Genomic DNA, 22,077 nt, shown 5'->3' with positions numbered 1-22,077 from the left:
AAAGAAATTCAGGAGAAAAAAGAAATTCACGATAGTTCTGGGTACACCTGAAAAAGTTCCTGTGCTCTTCATTCTGTGCTCATGTAGAAATCTCTGTCTGCCGTCTACTTTAGGTCCAAGTCACATGTCAGTGTTTCTTCGGCCACATGAAGGTTCAACACTGTCCAGGTGGTCTCTGGGAGATGGAATTCCTCTTGCTAATAATGTAGGCAGAGATTATTTTATATATTATACACATGGACTCCAGGCCTCGCCATGGCGCTTCTGGATAGAAATGAAGGTGAGGCTATATCAAAAACATGCAATCGTACTTCTCAGAACTCTGTTAAAATGATTTGCTTTTTCGGAACACGGTTACCAATGGTTCATCTGTGTGTGTGTGTGTGTGTGTGTGTGTGTTTGTAAAGAAAATACAGGCTTTCTATGCTGTACATTTTCGAACTCAGTTCCCTCCTGCCCCTTGGCTTGTAAGTCTACTCTTCTCCTTTGCACACACCCTAAAAGGTTTGCTTCCAAATGTGCTTCATAGGCAGACCATCTATTTCAGGGATGGCTCACCCATGGGTCACCCGTAGAGCTTTTTTATGGCCCTCCCCAAACCCCTCTAAAATCATCATTAACACCCACTCGCCCACACCTGCCCACAAGGATGCCAGCTTGAAGAGGGGAGCCCTTGCCCCCCAGTTTGATCTCCTGACCATAGCGAAGAGAGCCAATATTATCTGTACACTGGGCCTGACGGTAAAATCCCAAATTATGGCTCTTCTATTTCTTGTTACAAGTAGAGACGCTTTTCTTTCTTTTCTTTCTTTTAAATTTTATTTATACTTTTCAAATACCTTGGTGCTCAAACTTAACCCGTTCCGGAAGTCCATTCCAAAACCAAAGTGTTCCAAAACCAAGGCGCGCTTTCCCATAGAAAGTAATGCAAAACGGATGAATCTGTTCCAGACTTTTAGAAACAACCCCTAAAACAGCAATTTAACATGAATTTCACTAACTGACAAGACCACTGATCCATAAAATGAAAGCGATAAACAATGTACTGCAGTCACACAGTCAATCCATCAGTAGCTGAAATGGGTTCCACACAGTCACAAAAAATTAAACAGAAAATGCTGCAAAAACAAAAACCGCAAAATAAATAGCAAAGATAGACCTCAGCATAACACTGAGAATGGAAGTGTGGCACTCAAATTGGAAGTGTAACACTCAAAATGGAGCACGTTCGGCTTCTGAAAAAAGTTCGCAGATCGGAACACTTACTTCCAGGTTTGCAGTGTTTGGGCTCCAAGTTGTTTGAGTACGAAGGGGTTTAAGAACCAGGGTACTACTGTATAACTGATTTTACATTCATTTCGACATTTTAAAACTTGACTTCCTTCCCACTTTCTGCGGTTCCTTAAATTTATTTTTACTATCTTCTGCATATCCAAATTAACTTAACTTGCTCATTTTTTTATCTTCTACATATATATTTTATACCCTTATATAGCTGCAGGTTATTACAATAATCCTGCCAGTGTTTTTATCTGTTTACAATTTATCCGTAAATATTCAATAAACCATTTCCATTCTTTTATAAAAAGTTTGTGATCTGGATTTCTTATTCTTCCAGTAAGTTTCGCCATTTCTGCATATTCCATAACTTTTCGTATCCATTCTCCCTTTGCTGGGGCTTCTTCTTCTTTCCATTTTTGGGCAAGTAGCGTTCTTGCTGCTGTAGTTGTATACATAAATAAATTTCTATATAATTTAGGTAGTTCTATCATTATAATTCCCATACTTGTGCTTTTCATACCTCTAGCACAATCTGTGTAGTCATAGCTGTTTTGTCCCTCATTTATTAACCTGTTTTGTTTGTTTGTTTGTTTGTTTGTTTGTTTTACTTCTTTTAATTTTCTACCTAGTCTGATATTTAATAGGGAGAAAATTCCTTCTGTATCCCTGCATGGCATAGAATGGCTTCTGTATAGGCTGTTTCTTCATACTGGATTCCCTTTTTAGCAAGCCGCAAAAATGCACATCTGCTGTATATCAGAGGGTGCCTTTGGAAACTTCAGCCCATCCTAGAATGTGCATGTGATTACAAGCCTAGTGTTTCTAATTGTATTAAAAGGTCAAACCCACAATTTTCCTATGAACCAACATTTCTACTTTTGCTTTTTGTGAGCCTTTTTAAAAAATGTGCACAGATTGCTCCACCTCCATATAACTTGTTTGTTGGATATGCTGCATAGCTCCCATTTCAGTATGCTTCCTCGTAACGTGTGTCTTAGTTGTCAAATTGGTTTCAGTATCATTTGTGAGCTTTCAGCCTGCTAAATACCATTTTCCCTTCTTTGTAGTCTCTGTGAAGAGCACACAAGCTTCTGTCCTGTTTGCAGGCCCCGAGTCCTCTGGATCTGACACCCTACCGTATTTTTTGCTCTATAAGACGCACTTTTTCCCTCCTAAAAAGTAAGGGGAAATGTGTGTGCATCTTATGGAGTGAATGCAGGCTGCGCAGCTATCGCTGAAGCCAGAAGAGGAAGAGGGATCGGTGCGCACAGATCCCTCTTGCTGTTCTGGCTTCTGGGATAGCCATGCGAAGCCTCTTCAGGGCAATGGGAGGAATGCTCCTCCTGGGACTGAAGAGGCTTGACACGGCTGTCCCAGAAGCCAGAACGGCAAGAGGGATTGCTGCTTTCGCTGCGCAGCGATCCCTCTTGCTGTTCTGACTTCAGCTGGAGTGGCGCTGCACAGCTTTCCCTCTCTGCGCAACGACCCTTCAGCAAAGCGGGAGGAGAAACGGAGCCCCTTCCATTTCTCCTCCCGCTTTGCTGGAGAGGCGCTGCGCAGAGAGGGAGAGAATTTTTCCCCCCTTGTTCTCCTCCTCTAAAACTAGGTGCGTCTTATGGTCCGGTGCGTCTTATAGAGTGAAAGTAATTGTGCAATGATAATAAGGGACTTAGAAGTTTCTAGAAATCATATTTAGCATGACAGTGATCAAATCTTTGCTTAATCTGGCTTTGCCTTGGCTGATTTTTCAGGCTTCTGAAGAGCCCACTAAAGGAATGGTCACCCTTTCTGTGGTTTCGCAGTATTTATTTGAAGAAGATCACAACTCTCCTCAGTTGCAGGCCTTAGCTGAAAGATTTCCCAACTGGACTTTTACCTCAGGCTGGGTCTCCACCTATGATCAATTTATCTTTTAACCCAGAGATAACACAAAGGTAAATTGTTTCCCATACATTGGATGCAGCTTTCGCTCATAAGGAGTTGGGAAGAATGAGTATTGTTGACAAAATATACTGTGTAAAATACTTCAGCCACAAAGGTATTTCTATGGCAGCTTGAATACGTAAAAGGGGGTAGGGGCATGGGGAGAGAGAAGGAAACCTTTGTGGTTTTTATGCAAAATATCACCTACTTGAAAGCTGCCTTTTAGGAAGTGGTTTTGGAGTTGCCGTCCTGGGCATCTTGCAATAAAAGGGGCTTTGCACAGGCATTCCAAGCACAATGTAAAACCCTCCGCAGGCTTTAAACAACCCGAGTTCTGCCTTCCAGTAACATTTTGATTCGTTGTGTTCTTAATCGGCTAAAGTAAGGCTTTGGGTTGGAGACTTTTAAGACTGTACATCATGGAAGATAAAAGAAGCGCCAGTGATCGTTACAGTTCCAAAGTATTGATGCCCATTTAGAACACCATCTATAATCAAAGCTCTTTAAATTCCTAACCACAGAGACCTTGGCTATTGCTAATTCTTGCCTGCTCTGATTTTACGGTTTTTCTTTCTAAAAACTTCTGTATGTCCCTTTTGGGGCATTGTACTGATGCTCGACTGCAGTGTCTCCGAGTAGAAGTTGGACCAACCCCAAAATGCACTCACTTTTCTATGGGGATCAAGTGGAACGAAGGCCAGGCTGTATCGGTGTAGCACAGTGCTATTGTCTCTTTGGACTTCTAAGCACTGAGCTAGCCACTTTCGCCTTTTGTATGCAGGTGTCTTATCTGTGTGTTGGGTTTTCATTCTTGGCAATGCCAACTATTCAGCAGTTGCTAAAATTGTCAATGGTCAGTTCCTATTCTTTAGTTGCTTCCTTGCAAGTTAGTAAAAACTACACATTTCCACTGTGTTATTAGAAGCTTGCAGGAAATCAAGTTGCACATGCATAAAATGTGCTCCTTTAAAATATGTTGGAATGAGGAAACTCTTGTTCAGAGAGATTTTGAACACAGTATGCTCATCTGTAATTCCTTCCACTTAAGATTACATTGCTCTACTCTGTTTCTATCGAACTCAATGGGACTTGCTTTTGAATAGGTACATGTAGCATTAATGCTATTCATGTTTGGGATTTTGCTATTAATGACTTCAGCTTCCAAAGCCCAAATATTTTAGTGCATCGGGGGGAAAGAAACATGTTCCAAAAGGAAACATGTTGGGAAGAATTTGCCTAGGAGGAGGCTGAGAACAGCCCGCCATAAATTAGAAGCCATTTGCAGGTGAAATAAGCAAAACATGAAGTGATATAAAAAAGAAAATTTGTTTCAGATCCACACAGTAATAACTTCGGACAGAAGGTTGAGGTCCCATCAAACAGTTTTTTGGGGGCAGGTTTTTAGTCAGATCATAGAAAGCACTTCCAGTGGCAACCAATATAGAACCCTTTCCCCTTCCTACCTCTTCTGCTTCATTTGCATAGCGAAGGAAGGGGGGGGGGGGAAATGGCATTTTCATCAAAATGAGTAACATAGGCTGGAGAGTCTCTCTGCTGGAGGACATGTAAAAGTGGCATATGCCAGAATGTTCAGAGAACTTAATTGTATAAAATACTACTTTATTCTCTAGAGCAGGCGTCCCCAAACTTGGCCCTCCATATGTTTTGGGTCTACAATCCCCATCATCCCTGACCACTGGTCGTGTTAGCTAGGGACGATGGGAGTTGTAGTCCCAAAACATCTGGAGGTATGGGTTTGGGGATGCCTGCTCTAGAGAGTATAGGAAGAAAATCAGTGCTGTGGGCAGAAAGCTTCCATTTCCCAGTTAAGCTATAGTAGGAGGCTGTAAGGCTATGTTGCCCCTTTGAGCTCCTCAAGACTCAGGTTTGTGGTGCTGCTGCCAAGATGCCAAATCACACAGCGTACAAAGCATGCCCTGTAGCGGCTTTCACACAGGTGGGGTAGGAACAAAACCATATGCAAAGGCCAAGATGAGAATTAGCTTACTGCAATTCTACCGTGAAGTAAGTTCCGTTTAAGGGAGTTACCTCCCAGTAAAAATAATTAGATCAGGATGCTATTTAAAATCCCTGGTTCTTCAGCTTTACTGTCCAAATATTTTTTGATTTTTTCCATTCAGATGACTTCTCAACATTTCCATTTGCCTCAATTTTTTAAATGCCAGTAATCCTGCATTGCGTTAATATTACCTTATTAATGTCTTGGAAAATGTTGCATAATTATAATTTGAACGTTAAGGTCAACGCCAGCCTAGATGCCTGCGTGCCACTGAAACTAACAGCTGTGCATTTAGCTTCTCCTTTGCTCTCTGTAGCTTCTTGTATAACTTGTGTCATGACATTGTGGGCTGCATTTTCCTCTCTCCGTTCTAAATCACTGAACGGTGATTGGAAGGAAATTGAGAATCCTGTGATATCAGAACACAAGGCGTGTTATACTCCCCGTTACAGAGGGGTGGGGAACCTAAATATTTGGCTGCTCTATTGTGAGAAATGTTTAGTGGAATGAATCAGCTGGTCCTAAGTAACAGCACTGCTTTGTACTTAGAACTCAAATATTTCAAGCAAAGTCCAACACATTGCCTATATTATTACTGTCTTAATTGTTGTAGCTACAAACCTGCATTAATATGTTATATTAAAAAGTGCACAAACTCTTTGCACTAAAAACAACTGGTTTTGCATGTAGTATTTTCCATTCATTAAAAAAAAAAAACTGCTCGCGAAAATATAGTGTTTATCTATCCTAAATCTCTTGCGGATCTTAATGTACTGCATCTCAATGTACTGCTTTTGCAACATGCGTTTAAAATCTCAGTGCACCTTTTGCACATAGTGTGTGTTCTCCAATAAACTGAGATTGGAGAAATTCAGAACTCACCAAGCCTTCCCCCCCAACTGATTTACATTGTGCCTCAAAACTTACATAACGGTTTGAAAATGACTCTGCATGATGTAAATATGGAGTAATGAAAAATACCTACATGTCTCAGAGCATGCTTAGGAACATCAGGGCAAGTAATAACTATTTTGTTCCTTGAAAGAAAAACTTTGCCTAACTCAGGTTGTATATTTTATTAAGTAGCAGAATGAAATAGTGGGATGCCTTTTTTGTGAACTCCTGCCTTTTTTAAAAAAGTACTTAATTGTTCAGCACATGAATTCTCTTGTTGATCATTCTATCTTGTCTTCCCTTGTTCTAGCATTGCACTGAAATCCCCAGTATGGCATTCTTCAGCTTAAAAGTTCTCAAGGATAAATTGAGTGTGTGTGGAACAAAAATCCTGCAGTTATTGCTCCTTGCTAGCCTAACTATGGGCCTGGTTTTTGTCATATACATTACAATATAGCTGATGAGTTGTTAAATGTGTGCTTGGGTGTACCACTTCAGACTGCATTTATGGAGCTCATAGGACTGTCGTATTCTACCACCCCAGAAACACCCCTCTTTGGAGAGGGTGCCTGCCAGGGAGATTGGTCCTAGCTTTGCCTTTTCCCAGCTGTGCTAATCTTCCACGCAAGAATCCTTTCTTCTTCTTCTTTTTAAAGGAAGCAATCTATCTATGAGCCCCTCACCTGCTGCCTAAAGCGGTACATATATGCTTACCTTTGTCTTCTGTTTGAGAACCAGGCCCTGGTTACAGATGTTGGAAGAAACACACAAGAGCTCAGAGAATGGAATGTATGTAAAAGATAACCAATGCTAAATAAATTGATTTTATGAAAAGGTTTTGTTTTCTGGTCTAATCTGTTTAGGTGCCTCTGTAGCTAGAGTCAAGGATGGGTATAGCCAGTAGATTCGTTCTTAGGTTTTCTTCCCAGTTTCAGGGGCCATGGAAGGATAAGGGAAAATACACCTTTCGTCAGCATAAGTCATTGCACAAGCATGACCTTGCTAAGACAGGCTCGTCTTGAGGTCAGTGGTATAAGCAGCAGGGAGCAAACAGAAACCTGGGCGAAGCGTTGAGCAAAATTAAAGGTAAAACCCTGCAGGGGGTGGGTTGGCGCAGTACTCATCAGCATGCCTCTTAATGCAAGAGAGGCTTTAGTGAATGGACATTACATATTAAAAACAGATTAAATATTTCTACCTGGAAAAAATAAAAGCAGATGCTTATTCCCTTCATGTTACACAATGCAGCATGTCAAGCTAAAAAGAAGTATGGATTGTTACCTCATTTCCACCCTTCGTCATTTATTTGAAAGTTATTGCACATGTACCAGTACTAATGGCAAAGTCTAAGCAACAGTAATAAAACTTATCTAGTTACATTTATCCATTAAAAGACCATTTGATCTTGTCCCCTGGAAAAATATACAAAGTTATAATCTGTATTTCTATGCTCCTTCTGAATGTTCATAACACATTACCAGTTCAGAATTCATATAGAGAAATGTATGAACAAACTGAGGTTGTGGCAGACAGTGATGCTTCTGCATAATAAAATGGTTTTGGTCCATATCAGTATTCATTATACCCCACATTATAAAAATAAGTGTTAGTTTTTGTATAAAAAGTAGAAGTGTTGCATTTCTCTTTTTTTCCTGTAACCCCAATTGCACAGTAGAAACCAACCAATGCCTACATTTTAATACTGTTACAGGTATTTAATATTATACATATTGGGGGCAGCAGATAAGGGGAAAAATAAGTACCTCAAAGCAACCATGAGCCTCTGCTGCAGCCAGCTTCTCTTAACATTGTTGTATGAAAGTTAAAATAAACATTTGCAATTAGTTACAAGTATATGCATTATAAAATATTTGCAAGGTGGTAGTTTAAGTATATACACTGTACATTGTCACTAGCCAGCCTTAAGAGTAATAAGGTGGTTCTATTTACATAAAACTAGTCTTGAGAGAGAAAATGTACAAGTGAAATAAATAAGAACCTTCCGTTATTTGTTTAAAATCTGCTTAGGATACACCTGAATAGGTCCGAAAACAAAACGATGTCCCTAGCAACTGTTTCTACTGCTGTGGAAGAGTTCGGTGAAAGTCTCGTTGCATCCTGATGGAAGTGCAACTATGCTTCAATTTTCCTGGAATTAAAGGTCAAAGCATGCAAGAGAGAGAGGGCTCGGCTCCCCTTCACTGCAATACAAGCACCAGAAGCATGAACAGAATATACAGGAATATTCACAAAACATACAATGTATTTTACAATTATTTAATATAAAAAGTCTAGTGATATCAAACAGCATAATCTATAAAACAGACAGAGCCTAGCTCCATCAAGCCATCGTTTCCGGCAATCAAGCTAAGCAGAACATACGAAGTTGTTATCCTAGTTAGCTTCATTGTTGATTTTTTTTAAAGTTTGGGTTCAAAAACCAGGCAAGCTGAACATTAGACAAACACTCCTCTTAAATATTGTCTCGTTTTCCAGAGGGGACCAGTTTAATTTAGAACCTCCGGATATTAGGTCGCATTCTTCTTGCATCCCAAAGGAACTCAACTTGTGCACTGATATATATGTCCTTCTGCATGATCAGTTATCCAAAACAACAGGAAACTTTTTGAGGACAAGAGGGGGGGCAGGGCGGAAAAAACCAAGATCTCCAAAATAAAATTATCTTGGTATGAAAACTACAAATATGATATTCTTGCTTTCCACATAGCGAAGTTTATAGACGAAAGAGCCAAGACTGCTTACTAGGAAGTTTTCAGATTTAAGAAGGTTCTTTAGTTAATGCATTTTTAAAAAAACACACCAAAAAAGCATTAAAAAAAAGAAAAGTTTAACTGTTGAAGGCTTTGATTACTCCCCCCCCCCAAAGCAATGTTCTTAAATGCCATTACTATGATGCTGTGCTCTTATTCATATGATCAGCCAAAAGTTTTCAGGCAGTGTTAGGACACAGTGCAGTCATAACTGCCTTCTGGGAGTGGGTCCTCCTCTTCCTCCTCTCCAATCATGTCCTCATCGTGCCGCGTCATGGTGCTACTGCCAGGGTCAGTTTGAGGACTGACACTGTGGCCAGCTGAACTTCTGTTTTCTTCTGCCCTCGGGCTGGCTTGCTCTGCTGCTCTCGAAAGGTTTGCAGGCTGAAAGGCTTCCTGCTGCACTTGTTCCTCTGCTATCTCGCTCAGTTTCTGGAGCTGGGGCTTGAGGACGGTTAAAAATGGCTTGTACCCAAGGCTAAAGGACATAAAAGAGAAAAGTCATTCCAGTTAATTATCTTAAAACTCCTAATTTGGGCTTTGACCTTCTCCTGGTCATTAAAGTTCAGAACACGATGTACCTCGCACTAAACATACTCAAAACGTTTTGCTCATAAATTAATGGCTGTGGAAACACTTTTAACAGTAAAAGCCTGTATTTACTCATATGGTGTCCCAAGTTTCCCTTATTACCCTGAAGGTGCTCCCACCATATCCCAAGTCACTGTGATTTGAGATATACATGCATACCCTGCTTGTTCTATGGATAGATACAACCTATTCTCACACTACTGTTTAGTTTTTTATATCATGCCGTTTATATCATGCCTATTATTGAGGTCACTGAACAGCTCCTGGTTGAGATAGGTCCAACATTAAAAATTCATCCTTTAATCACCAGTGTATTTCAGTGCTATGTTGAACTGCATGCGGATTTATTTGGCAGACAGTGGGAGGGGATAAGGCTCATGAAACTTACCAGTCTGTAGAGGCCCATCTATCTACTGCCTGCAATCCCATCTTTATGTTCTGCAACATCTCTCCATCAACCTCTGAAGATTGCATTAGGCTAAAAACTTGACTGATTATTGGAGATTCCCGGAGAATAAGGCCTATAATAACGCACCAGTCCAGACATCCTGCTTCCATAAAAATATGAAGCAAATACCTACAGAAGAGCAAAAAGTTGAAGCAAACAGGGTAAGGCAAAACAAACTTTTTAACACCACTGCAAGACTGCTGTCCCCTCTAACCCCAACCTGCTAAGATTGGCTTCAAGGAGACATAGCAAATACTCCTCACCCCTTTACTACAAATTTCAACCTAACTTACCGCAGCTGAACCTGTGATTTATGTGGCCCTTTACTGGCCAGCTCCAAGGAGATATGTTCCAGCTCAGATTGTGTTAAACTCAGTGTTGAGAAGTTCTCATCCACCATCGTCCAGTCTCCGTCCACGATAGAGCTTGTTTCCGTCAGGTCTGTTGCTGAACCAATGCTACATTCATCACCTGTTGAAACACTTTCATTTTAATGCGGAACTTAGAAAATCAGTACAGTACTGATCATGTCTGTTATAGCGAACCCAACAGAATGGCAACCTTGAGATCTGTGGTTTCCAAACTGTTAAAGGGAAGCCTTGGCTTTCCCTTCAATAAGATCAGGAATTAAAACAACAACTCTGAAATAAAGCTTGCCAACCATGGCTGATTTCCACCCGTAATACTGAATAGGTTTTAAAAGTGTGCTCAGACTTCATACAGACTGTTAGTGAGGCCTGTTTAATACCCCAAGTGAAATGAGTGAACATTCTACAATATGCCCTGGAATTCTCCACGGCACACTATGGCAGTCATGCTCTAAGCATTTCTAAGCCATTATTACCAGCACTGTTTTTGCTTAATCCATTTCCTTCTGTTCTTTAAGAATTCCAGAGAAAGACTAGAAAGCAGAAGGGAGCCGCGAGATGTGCCAAGTATTCCCTGCTCCCCTTTTTCCCTCAAGAAAATGTGGAACTTAAATGTATTCTCAAAGGAAGCCGATAGCGGGGATGAAGGATTCACATACCTTTATTTAACAAAGGGGAGAGAAATGCCTCCTGCATGTGAGGACCATGGGAAGATGCTGCATCCATCTCTCTTTGGGAGGAACTAATGGCACCGAGCCAGCTGTGACTTCGTGGCACGTTTGGAATGCCACTGTCCACTTCCATGTTCAGAAAGCTGTCAGCAGACTGGGATTTTAAGAGTTGTTCACCTATTACTGGAAAAGAAAGCACATTAATAAACGATGGCTCCCGTTAGCCAATGAACACGTGTCAAGATTTCATTCTGAGAGCCAGTGTGGTGTAGTGGTTAAGAGAGGTAGTCTCGTAATCTGGGGAACCGGGTTCGCGTCTCCGCTGCTCCACCTGCAGCTGCTGGATGACCTTGGGCCAGTCACACTTCTCTGAAGTATCTCAGCCCCACTCACCTCACAGAGTGTTTGTTGTGGGGGAGGAAGGGAAAGGAGAATGTTAGCCACTTTGAGACTCCTTAGGGTAGTGATAAAGTGGGATATCAAATCCAAATTCTTCTTCTTCTTCATTCATACAATAGGACTTTGAATCTAAGCCAGGTTTTGTGTGTGTGTGTGTGTGTGTGTGTGTGTGTGTGTGTGTGTACACCAAAACAATTAAAATTGCCTATTGTAATTATTTAACTGCAATGTAATTTGTATGGAAACTGATCTCTGAAACTCTCTGAATAGTGAAATCAACTTTTGATTTAACACAAATACAACCAACTTGGGAATACGAAGGAATAAAGAAGCTCTAGGCAATTGCACTTCTGTTCCTTCCAGATGTCGGTCAGGCCTAGAAGCTGCTTTTACTTCCTAGTTGTGGAAACAAAAAAAAACACATTGAGGATACAGTACCTGTCCTGTACTTTCCATTCTTGAGAGGAGAATTTATGGAACAAACTGGAATAATTGGAAACGGCCAGAGAAAGTCGTTGTGCAGTTTCTTCAAAGCTGTTACAAAATCCTCTACACGGGCAGCTCTGGTGCGCTCCTTACACAACCAGCCTATCAGCTCAAAGCCCAGCTGGACAGCAAAGCAACCAAGGTCCTTAAGCCTGATTTCTTCCAGGAGGCGCCGGGCGTGTCGCCATAACATCATATCAATGTACATATTCTCGGCACAGTCGCTGTCTTTACTCCACCTATGGAGAGAATATCAGGGCACATGACTAAAACCCAGTTAATTTGAGATTAGTTTCTACGGTGCTTCTTTGCTGATCTATGCCATGTCTTCCAAGGACCATGTTGGACTACTATTCTCACTGTGAGAATAGGATACTAGGAGGCCCATGAGCTTGATCTAGGATGGACTTCTTAGGTTCTCAAGAGACTAGGAAGAGACCTTGTACATTCCGTTCTACCATCATGAGGATTATAGCCTCTGGTATCACATTACCTTTTGCCGGATGGACCAGAGGGCATGCTCAAGGTTTTCTGCAAGTTAAACTTGCCAGGAGGAAGGCTTTCTCCAGATTGGGACAAACTAATGCTGCGATTTCTGAAGAATTCAAAGCCACCACTTGAACTAGGTTCCTACATGGAAGAAAGCATAAAGAAAAATATTATACAACAGCAGGGTGGGACAGGAGGCATGGCCCGAGAGCTAAGAGAAGACACATCTTTTTTTTAAAAAAATCAGAATTTACAATATTTATTGATTATCTCTTGATCAACAACTATGTAAGCCATATAAAGTTATTACTTCCTTATTTCATTTTAATGTAAATTGCCAATATTAAAATAATATGGTTTGTTCTCTTATACAGCTGTAAAGGTAAAAGGAGGTAAAGGACCCTTGGATGGTTAAGTCCAGTCGTGGCCGACTCTGGGGTTGCGGTGCTCATCTCGCTTTCAGGCCGAGGAAGCCGGCGTTTGTCCGCAGACAGCTTTCCAATTTATGTGGCTAGTATGACTAAACCGCTACTGGCGCAGCAGGACACCGTGACGGAAGCCAGAGCGCACGGAAACGCCGTTTACCTTCCCGCCACAGTGGTACCTATTTATCTACTTGCACTGGTGTGCTTTCGAACTGCTAGGTTGCCAGGAGTTGGGACAGAGCAACAGGAGCTCACCCATTGCGGGGATTCGAACTGCCGACCTTCTGATCAGCAAGCCCAAGAGGCTCAGTGGTTTAGACCACAGCGCCACCTGCGTCCCTGTACAGCTGTAGATTGAACAGATGATACCCTTCAGTGTCACAGGGAGCACATTCTTTCTGCTTTTAAGTATATATTAAATTACTCTTTGAATTAAATTACCCAGTAACATATATGACAGATCTATCGTGTTCATCTAACAAACCTGAGTTGTTGGTGTAGGAGGAGGTGTCTCTGACTCCCCAGAGCCAATGGCTTTCAGAAATCTGATCATGTGACGACAGAGATCCCACTTTCCCTGCTCCAAGGCGGTATTGAATAGCAAAGTTGCATGCTGCCTGCTAACTGCTGGAACTTCCATGTTCTAGAGGCAACACAAAACACTTTTAGATGGGAGCCACTGATGTGAGAGTTCGTATATTATTTCTCTTACAAGGTTCAAGAAATAGCTCCTGTGGAAGAAATCTTTTTTAAAAAATGAGGATTGTGGATGGAAATGCACTTTGGACCATATGTCCTTCATTCACTGTGGAAATCTAATTTTACAAGGACAGGAAGAAACACCAAGGACAGAATAATTGTGACACAGGAAGAACAAGGATATAGCTTGAGTGCCTCACTTATAGTTTTAGAAATCATTTAATGTGTCAACACAAATAGAAGTTACTAATATTGCAGTTGTTGTATAAGGGATTATTATTGTGACCAGACCAGTCAACTGTTGAAAAAACATTAAGGTCTGGGAGGACTCGGCAGCAACCCAGGAGAGGCTCAACAACAGGCCTCCCTGCTTCTTCTGCTGCTGATTCTGCACCACTACACTCAAAACCAAAAGGAATGTTGACAGAAGAGGTTTTAGCGGTTGCATTAAATAAGATAAATGACTCACTGGAACAGCTGAACAAGAAAGTGGATGTTACAACTATTAAATACAGAAAGTATAAATAATCTGAGACAAAAGGTGAACACCAATACAGAAACCATCCAGAAATTGATACAGGAATCTACTTTGACACGGCAGACTGCGGAGGAAGCCAGGGAGAAAGCAGCTGCTGCTGAATGTCCAGCCCTACAGAGGCAACTTGATGAACATAAGTTGACGCTTGCTATGATTGAACCTAAAGAAAAACAGATGAATCTGAGGATTAGAGCCCTACCTGAATTGGAAAAAAGTTTGACAGACTTTCTCACACAGGAATTTGCTGACTTTTGGAATGTGGACTTGGGTCAAGAAGAGTTTAGAATTGTGAGGGCCTTCAGACTTGGAAGAGGAGGAAGAAAAGAGAAGAATAGATTCTTTCACCTTTGGTGGACATGCCCAAGGATTAAGACCTTCTGGGAGATGATATATAACGAAATGAAAAAGGTATTTAAATATACCTTCCTGAAGAAACCAGAGGCCTTTCTCCTGGGCATGGTCGGCCAATTGGTGTCAAGGAAGGATAGAACCTTTTTTTGTTTGTTTGTTTGTTTTTATGTATGCAACAACAGCAGCAAGAATACTCATCGCAAAGTATGGGAAGACACAAGATTTACCCACCCGGGAAGAATGGCAGATGAAGTTGATGGACTATATGGAACTGGCGGAAATGACTGGCAAAATCTGAGACCAGGGAGAAGAGTCGGTGGAAGAAAACTGGAAAAAGTTTCAAGACTATTGACAGAAATACTGTAAAATTAATGAATGTTAGAAAAATGTTGGAATGAAGTTACATGGCTTTAGTAGAAATGTTATAAGGAATTAAGTATAAATAGATTAATAGGGTATTAAAGGAAAAAAATAAGGTTAGAATGTGTTAAGATAATTATAGGATAGAAAACAGAGGAAGATGGAAAGGAATTGCTGAAACAAATTAACAGAAGTGGAATACAAAAAGGGAGACATGAGGAGGTCGTTGAAATAAGTGAATGAAAGATAAGATATTGAAACTGTTTGATGTGTTTTAAACTGTCTTTGTTTTGTTTTGTTAGTCTAATGTGTTAGTGTTATGTGTCCGTGTTAGTTATGTAGTGTTTTTGTATTGTATTGTTATTGTATTGTATTGTCAATTTTTTTTGTAGTGTTTAAATTGTTGGGAAAGTAATAAATATTATTTTCCAAAAAATAAAATAAAATATTATTGTGACCCAAATGTAATTGAAATTAATATTTTGCAATGCAGAAATAAAGAAATAATCAAACCATCAATTCTAGCAAGCGAGGGGGCCACCTAAATTATATAATTCGGTATTTGAATGATTGGTATTAGTAATGGAATTATAAATTGCTTTTGTTATAATGAGGCTATTATTGGATTGTAATTGAAAACTAATAAAAATTATTATCAGGGAATCTAAATCACCACAGCACCATTTAAACACTCCCAGGCCTATCACAGAAGAGTCAGTAGGATGGCCTGGAGGCAACTACTGTAAGGATCAATGCCTCCATATATGGGAACTTCCATAGTTGAGGAATGCATGGGAGCCATTAATCATGTTTGTTCCCTTAAAAAAAATACCACTCATTTCATAGTCCTCCCCCTCCCACCTCAGAAAGCTTTGTTTTAGTTGTTTCTGTTGAATTCAACTCTAGTCATACTCGTGAGTAGACCCTCTGAAATGGGCATGACTTACTTCCATTCACTGCAATGGGTCTATACTCTGAATAGAACTTAAATGGATATAACGCATACTACAACAACAAGTAAAATGGCCCATTGCTTTTGTGCAGCAAGCTCGCAGCATCTCCCTTTGGAATAAAACGAATGAATGCATTTACCTGTAGAATAATAAGGTAAGAAGCAGCTGTGTCTAAGTCCTGGGCCATCAAACACTCTTCAAACAAGTCTTTCGGGTTCCCGACAGCAGCAAAGAGATAATTCCATAGGGCGTATTCTGTCTTCCTAGCACAATGAACAACTGTCTGCAGGAAGAGGGGGAACTCTGTGATGAATTTAGCCACAGTGGGAAGCAGAGGGTCGGGAATGGGATCCCGCGAGGTAGCTTCTTCTTCCAGCACTTCGTGCAGCATCAGTTCGAGCACGTGAGGAAAGTACGGTAACGTGGCACAGGAGTGAGCCAAAAGCAAGGCTTGTTCGCCCAGGTTCCTCACCAAAAGCTGGCGTAAAATGTGATGGAGGTAGATCTGAGATGTTCTCTCGACAATACAGAAAGGGAAGAGAACCTCTAAATGTTCTGCGGCGCTGCTGTGAGTGTATAAACAGTCATAGAGCACAGTGTCATTCACAGCACCAAGAACCAAGGCATCTTCAAACAGGACGGCCAAGGGGTATATGTTAATATGGAAAGGCAACATGATCCGTCTTGAAAGAAAGGAATGCGGTTTGCGGTGGTCCCTGGGAAACAAAGGAAGCCAGACTTTCATACCTGAGCCACCGCAGCTGAGCCACAGAGCCTCCAGTAAGTGTCGTTTCTGTTTGTTAGAACGGCATGTAGTCCAAACATTTTCAACAGACTGGGCAAGAACAACTGGAGCACAAAATGGCAGCTAAAAACAAAAGCACAATTCCTTTAAAAACTACTTTCTTTTTACCTTTTCATACAAGTTTATTCTAAAAGTCTGGTGTGAGCCATTCCTTTCCAGACTCATTTTCTATCTCGTAGTGAATATGTGTAAATATTAGATTACTAGTTCACCCAGATCTCTCCTTAACTAAACAGTTTTTACATTTCTCTTGTTACCCCCTTAATAGTATTATTTTATTTTTAAAAAGCAAGCAAGAGCAGAGTTCTAACCTGGAAAGGTAGCATTCTTTATTATTCACCTTGTTAATCATCAATAGTAACATAACATGGCTATAAGTATACAGAGGTGAAAACACAGTTTGGTAAAGTACTGCAAAACTAATGTCCAATTTGCTAGGAATTCCAGAGGCTCATTTTAGTCGCCCTTTTTCCTCCATTGGCAAAGAGACCAGAGTGTTTCACACAATTATTTATGTTTTGCGACAAAGGAATGTGTGACTATATATACATTAATCAGAGTCAGTCTCCCTAAGTAGCTGTGGTAGGCAGGCATGTGCTATTTAAAAACAAAAAATGAAACAGTTTACAGTGAGAATCTGTGCACAAAGCAATTTTTTAAGATGGTTTGGAAATCAAGTACATACAAAAGATGGAGCTATCCATTCAGAGAGAATCTTAGATGGTTTAACTACACGGTTCATGCTGTGTTATAAACCACTGCTACACATTAACAATGCATATTCTTTATACTGTTTTAGAAAAATATATTCTCATAGGTTAACTCACAAGTTTCCTTTGGTTGGGATTACTCTCCTTCTCTCTTATCTGTGGACCAGATCGATCCCTCTGCACCATAATTAACTGTCCTGCTAAGTTTAACATGATGCTCTCTGCTTCACAGGCCTTAAAAAAGATAAAGCTCTATTACTTCCTTCACCTCTACAGAATCTATCCCCTTTATCCTGAAATGTGAATGGGTTAACACCACAGTAATAATAAAAGCATCTTAATGTAGACTTGTTTATTCATCCTCATCCAGTCCACCACTGATCACGGACATGAAGGACCTCACTGGCTCACCTGGATTAGATGAAAAGTGAAAAGAGAGCTGGGTGTCTTCAGCCCCTGGGTGACACCCATTCCTGTTAGTCCCTCTGACAATCTCTCCCGGTGGTTTTTTTTTGGGGGGGAACCTTTTTGGCCCAGTGGGCCAGGTCCTTATTTGTTTCCACCCCATGGGCCAACTCTGACATTACACCATCAAGTGATAGACAAGTGGGTTGTTCTGCCCACCTGTCAAAGTCCCTTGTGCAGTGCCCCCCAAGTGCCCCAAAGCCAGCTGGAGAAGTGCAGTGCAAGGGGCTCTGCCATCGCTATGCTCTGCATATTCCCATCTAATTGAAGGGGCCAAATGTTAGCTCCCCAAATCAGAAGAAACAGTCATCCCCACCTTTTAGGTGCCTATTGGCCACTTCCTAACTGGCCTTTGATTCTGTGGGGAACACGACTTCACAGCCAAATTCCCGTAGAAGCAGCTTTGCTAGCCCAGCGCTTGGCATTTGGGAGGTGCTGAACACACGCCGTGCCTCCCAAACAGTTCAACATTTTGAAGATTAAAAGCAGCCGTTCAAATTGGGCCCAGTTAAACTGGTACAGAAACAGTGTAATAAGCTCTGATCATCCAGCCCTAACAAGCAAGATTCCAAGTTATCTCCAAAAGCAGCTCTGCTTATGTCTCATGGGTGTCACTAGTGCCTGCCTTTTGCTATGCAGGGTCACAACTAGTGTACCAACCTGAGCTGGTAACACACCCCTGGCTGCCATCACCACTCATGCTTCCACAAGCAGAGCTGAGTACAGAAGAACTCCCAAACTGTTAACATAGCCTTCAGGGAGGGCTGAGTTTGATTCTACCCAGAAATGGTTCCACCCAGATCAAGACTTTTTTCCTACCTACAGCACTTAAATACCCCTTGGCAGATTTAGTGAGCGGTAGGCTTTAGAATCATAGAATCACAGATGCTGAAACTTTGCTTAAAGGTCATGAAATCACATGCTGCTGTAGTAAATAAAATTCAAGCATCTCTCTGGACAGTTTGTTTAGTTTCAAACGATGTCTTAAGCATTGTACCAAGAGTTGTCTCACTGATGAAACAGCCCTCAACCTGTCGCAGTTTACACAGCAGGGTTAGTGTATATTTCCCCTGCAGTCCTCAAAAACTGTACCTGTACATACCTGCTGTGGCATTTTCAAGCTGATGCCGGTCTCTGTTCTCACGGATGTTAAAGTAACAGACACAACAAGGAAAGGGTGAGGGATATATCGTGACATAGAAACCTCCTGAAGAACCTGAATACTGGTAGTAGGATTGGGACTGAAAGGCAAAGGCAAAAATGGTGACAACGCTCCTAGCCGTACAGAATAATAATTTCTGCCATCTGCTGAACTTAAAGATCAGGATAGGGAAACGAGAGCCACCTTCCACCAGGGGCAACTTTCCAAGAGCCATGTTGCTTGTGGTGGGTGGACCTTGAAGCAACAGTGGGTGAGGCCAGAGACTACCTTGGCACAGTCAGAGACATCCCACCTGTGAAAGGTCTGAGGTTTATGCGTTCGCTCCCCCTCCATCCAGGTAAGAAGGATTATTACAGCTCAAGGGCATGTTCCAACTAGGCAAAGGCACTTCCGTAGGACACGGAGCAGGGTAAATGAGGGGTGCAGCCTGGGGATAGGTGTGTGTGATTTGGGGGAAAGAGTCCTGAAAGCCACATTTGGCCTCCAGGCCTGAGGTTCCCTATCACTGTTATAGAGATCCTCCAATATCTTAATTCATCTGTTTGTTAATTTACAGATAATGAAAAAGGCTCCTATAATTAACAATGCTATAAATATTTTAGGTAGCTGTTCCCTATGGGCAGGATTCAACTAAGCAGTTGTGTGCATAGAATGAGATCTACTGGTCTTCTCCCCTGCTAACACCCCCTAAATCTGCTTTGGAGGTTTCAGGAAAAACCCAGGACAGATTTCGGGAAAGGAGATGGGGAGAAACCCCATTGTGTGAGCAGGCCTTGAATTCCACCCCGGGTCTTATTCAAGCAGCAAATAAAATTGAGGAGTGTCTTATTTACTACATTTATGCCCCACCTTTCTTTCAAGGAGTTTAAGGCTGCACACGCGGCTTTTCGTTTTATTCTCACAACAAACCTGTGTGGCAGTTTAGGCTGAGAGAGAGAGAGACTGGCTCAAGGTCACCCCAATGAGCCTCGTGGCTTAGTTATCACTCTCACCACAACTCCACAATAGGCTATAAACTTAGCAACTACCCAAAATTTTAGCTTGGCATGTGAATTTTCTTGGTGCTAATGCTAAGGGGAAATGAGACGTCACGTTTAAAGTCTGCTTCCTTGGGATCTGGTCCTCGAGGGAGTTGCACGGGTGAATGGGGCATGGCGACAGAAATGGACACAAATATTCTTTGTCTCAGTGCTAACTACAGTATACAACTGAGCTTGTAAAAAGCTGCCTGGTTTTCAAGATGTTCCAGGAAGGGTTACTAAATTTTATCCCGCCCACCCCTTTCCTTCTCTTACACACAAACACAAACTAAAAGCAAAAATGGGGGAAAAGGTTATAAATAATTGTTTTCATAATATACTTACCCATTAGGTTTTCTTTTAATACTATAAAGGCAAATAGAACAGTCTGCTCTAAACAAAATTACAATGTCCCGAAAGACACTGAGTAATAATGTTTCTGCCTGCACTTTGGTGATATGGGCAAACGCGTTGTCCAGATTGGCTGTTCGCAAATACACCCTAAGCTGAAATATAGAAAAAAAGCACCCCACTATTATGAATTGCATGATAATGAGTCTAAGCAGAAAATGAATTTACGAATACTCAAGACCCACCCGCAAGAGAAATTTGTTAAGCAGTCTGCTCTTGACCTACAGGTTCATCAACAGAATCCATGGCCTCGTTATTATGAATTGGCATTTCAGGGTGTGTGTGACTGCAAATGTCCCCCTAAGCACCCATTACTTATCCCCCACCTCCATTCTTCTACTATTAGTGGTGGGGCAGGCCAGGTAAGGGGCACATGGCACAGGTAACTCAGAGTACAAACTTTCAGTACAAACTTAAGAACCATGAAGTTAAAAGGAAAAGTTTCCTTAGAAAAGTACAAAATAATACGATTTTCAGGAATTAAGTTTTCAGAGCTTAAGTGAATTCTACTGGTAGATGTAACGAAATCATCCTTCCCTGACTGACAGTACCATTAAGCACAACAACTAGCAAATTGTCAATTAAAAAACCCCATGCCTTACCTCTTCTTGGCGGTCACTTAAGTTATAGCATGCAATAACAACAAAATCATTCCACCAGGCTAAGCCACCAGTCACAGTCATGTTTTGTTCCTTAAAGTTAAAAAAAAGCAAGCATTAAACAACATTTCTTAAAAACAACAACTTTCATTCCCGCAGTTTATCCATAAACGCTAAATGCATTTCTAAACTTGTGTTTGCAACAGGAACATAATTTGTAAACTATGAAGCAATAAAAATCAGGTTCACAAAGGCTCAGCTAAACACTTTACGGTTTCAGCATCCTACATACTGTTGTTGTTCAGTGTGGACATGGCTCACATAAAAAAAAGAGAAGCAGCAACACGTACAGGAAAAAAATGCCTTGTGTTTAATCAGACTTTTTGTCCATTTGGCCTAGTATTGTTTACTCTGACAGCTCTCCAGGGTCTCTTTCGCATCAACTGCTATAAGATCCTTCTGACTGCAGATGCCGCAGGTTGGACCTGAGGCCTTTAGCATACAGAGTATGAACTCTACCAATGACCAGGCAGCATTCCACTCCATCCACAGTATGTGGAATGTGTGATGCTGCTGCCTGGTTAAGAGTCAAACCAGGTGTGTTCATATGGCTTGAAAGTCGTGGTGGGGAATTAACAGAACGCAGAAAAACAGGGAGCAAAGACCTCCCCCTCCTTATGTGATTGCATTCTGCTGCTCTGAGCAGTTTTATTCCCGCCAGCTCATTTCTGGTATCAAAACTGAGCTGAGGAGCAGCAGCTTAAAGCAGAATAATATTGCAAGCAGGAGGGTGGGTGGGAAGAGTTTTACTTCTGCTTTTCTTATGCACTCCACTTAGTATACAAAGTTAAACCTCTATATCCCTACTTTATAGACAAAAGAGACAAGACTGGTTTTGGTAAACGTGCACATTTGCTTTGGCCCCCAGTGGAGAGGTGATCACCCTGTGCCTTCCTTAGTCATCTCTGCACCTCTCTTCCAAACTGAACTCCATCAGAACTGTCTGCTGATTTAAGGTTACAGCAAGAGCAAGTTGCGAGGCATCTTGGCCCTATCAACTGCCCACATCTTCTTTTTGCATCACATATTATCAGCGAGAAGTCTAAAACTGTGCAATCTATTCTGTCAGCGAGAACGGTGACAGCTCCCCTCTTTGCTAGATAAAAACACCACCACTATTGCAGCAGGTAACTGTTCTCTGCTTCTGCAAACAGCTCTGCTGTTTGGATCCTTTAGGAA

The 22,077-nt window shown here is 41.3% G+C and overlaps 2 protein-coding genes across 7 annotated transcripts in view; one reads left to right on the top strand and one right to left on the bottom strand.

The window, feature by feature from the left end:
- The window catches only part of ERMP1 (endoplasmic reticulum metallopeptidase 1), a 39,133-nt gene extending 30,163 nt beyond the window's left edge, over positions 1–8,970 (top strand). Inside the window, exons 14-16 of one of the 5 annotated variants that reach the window (XR_014214777.1) lie at positions 114–280; positions 3,033–4,384; positions 4,525–6,952. Coding sequence is in view for 4 of the 5 variants with exons in the window: in XM_082204703.1 (XP_082060829.1) it covers positions 114–280; positions 3,033–3,197 (332 nt within the window). In the remaining variant the exon portion in view is untranslated. Of the gene's footprint in view, positions 1–113; positions 281–3,032; positions 6,953–8,146 lie in introns of those variants that run through there. The other 4 variants (XM_082204703.1, XM_082204702.1, XM_082204701.1 and 1 more) reach the window with 4 other exon arrangements.
- RIC1 (RIC1 homolog, RAB6A GEF complex partner 1) overlaps positions 7,389–22,077 on the bottom strand; it is a 47,832-nt gene continuing 33,143 nt past the window's right edge. For both annotated transcript variants that reach the window (XM_082204564.1, XM_082204565.1), the window contains exons 15-26: positions 20,842–20,931; positions 20,174–20,334; positions 18,750–18,888; positions 17,300–17,416; positions 15,807–16,535; positions 13,251–13,409; positions 12,346–12,482; positions 11,805–12,091; positions 10,956–11,150; positions 10,222–10,399; positions 9,869–10,057; positions 7,389–9,367 (exon numbers count right to left, since the gene is read on the bottom strand). In XM_082204564.1, the coding sequence (XP_082060690.1) occupies positions 9,079–9,367; positions 9,869–10,057; positions 10,222–10,399; positions 10,956–11,150; positions 11,805–12,091; positions 12,346–12,482; positions 13,251–13,409; positions 15,807–16,535; positions 17,300–17,416; positions 18,750–18,888; positions 20,174–20,334; positions 20,842–20,931 (2,670 nt within the window). In that variant the 3' untranslated portion in view covers positions 7,389–9,078. The remainder of the gene's footprint in view (positions 9,368–9,868; positions 10,058–10,221; positions 10,400–10,955; positions 11,151–11,804; positions 12,092–12,345; positions 12,483–13,250; positions 13,410–15,806; positions 16,536–17,299; positions 17,417–18,749; positions 18,889–20,173; positions 20,335–20,841; positions 20,932–22,077) is intronic.

This window comes from Podarcis vaucheri (assembly GCF_965113315.1).
Source record: "Podarcis vaucheri genome assembly, chromosome: 17".
Taxonomy (NCBI): domain Eukaryota; kingdom Metazoa; phylum Chordata; class Lepidosauria; order Squamata; family Lacertidae; genus Podarcis; species Podarcis vaucheri.
This window is presented reverse-complemented; position numbering and strand designations above follow the sequence as displayed.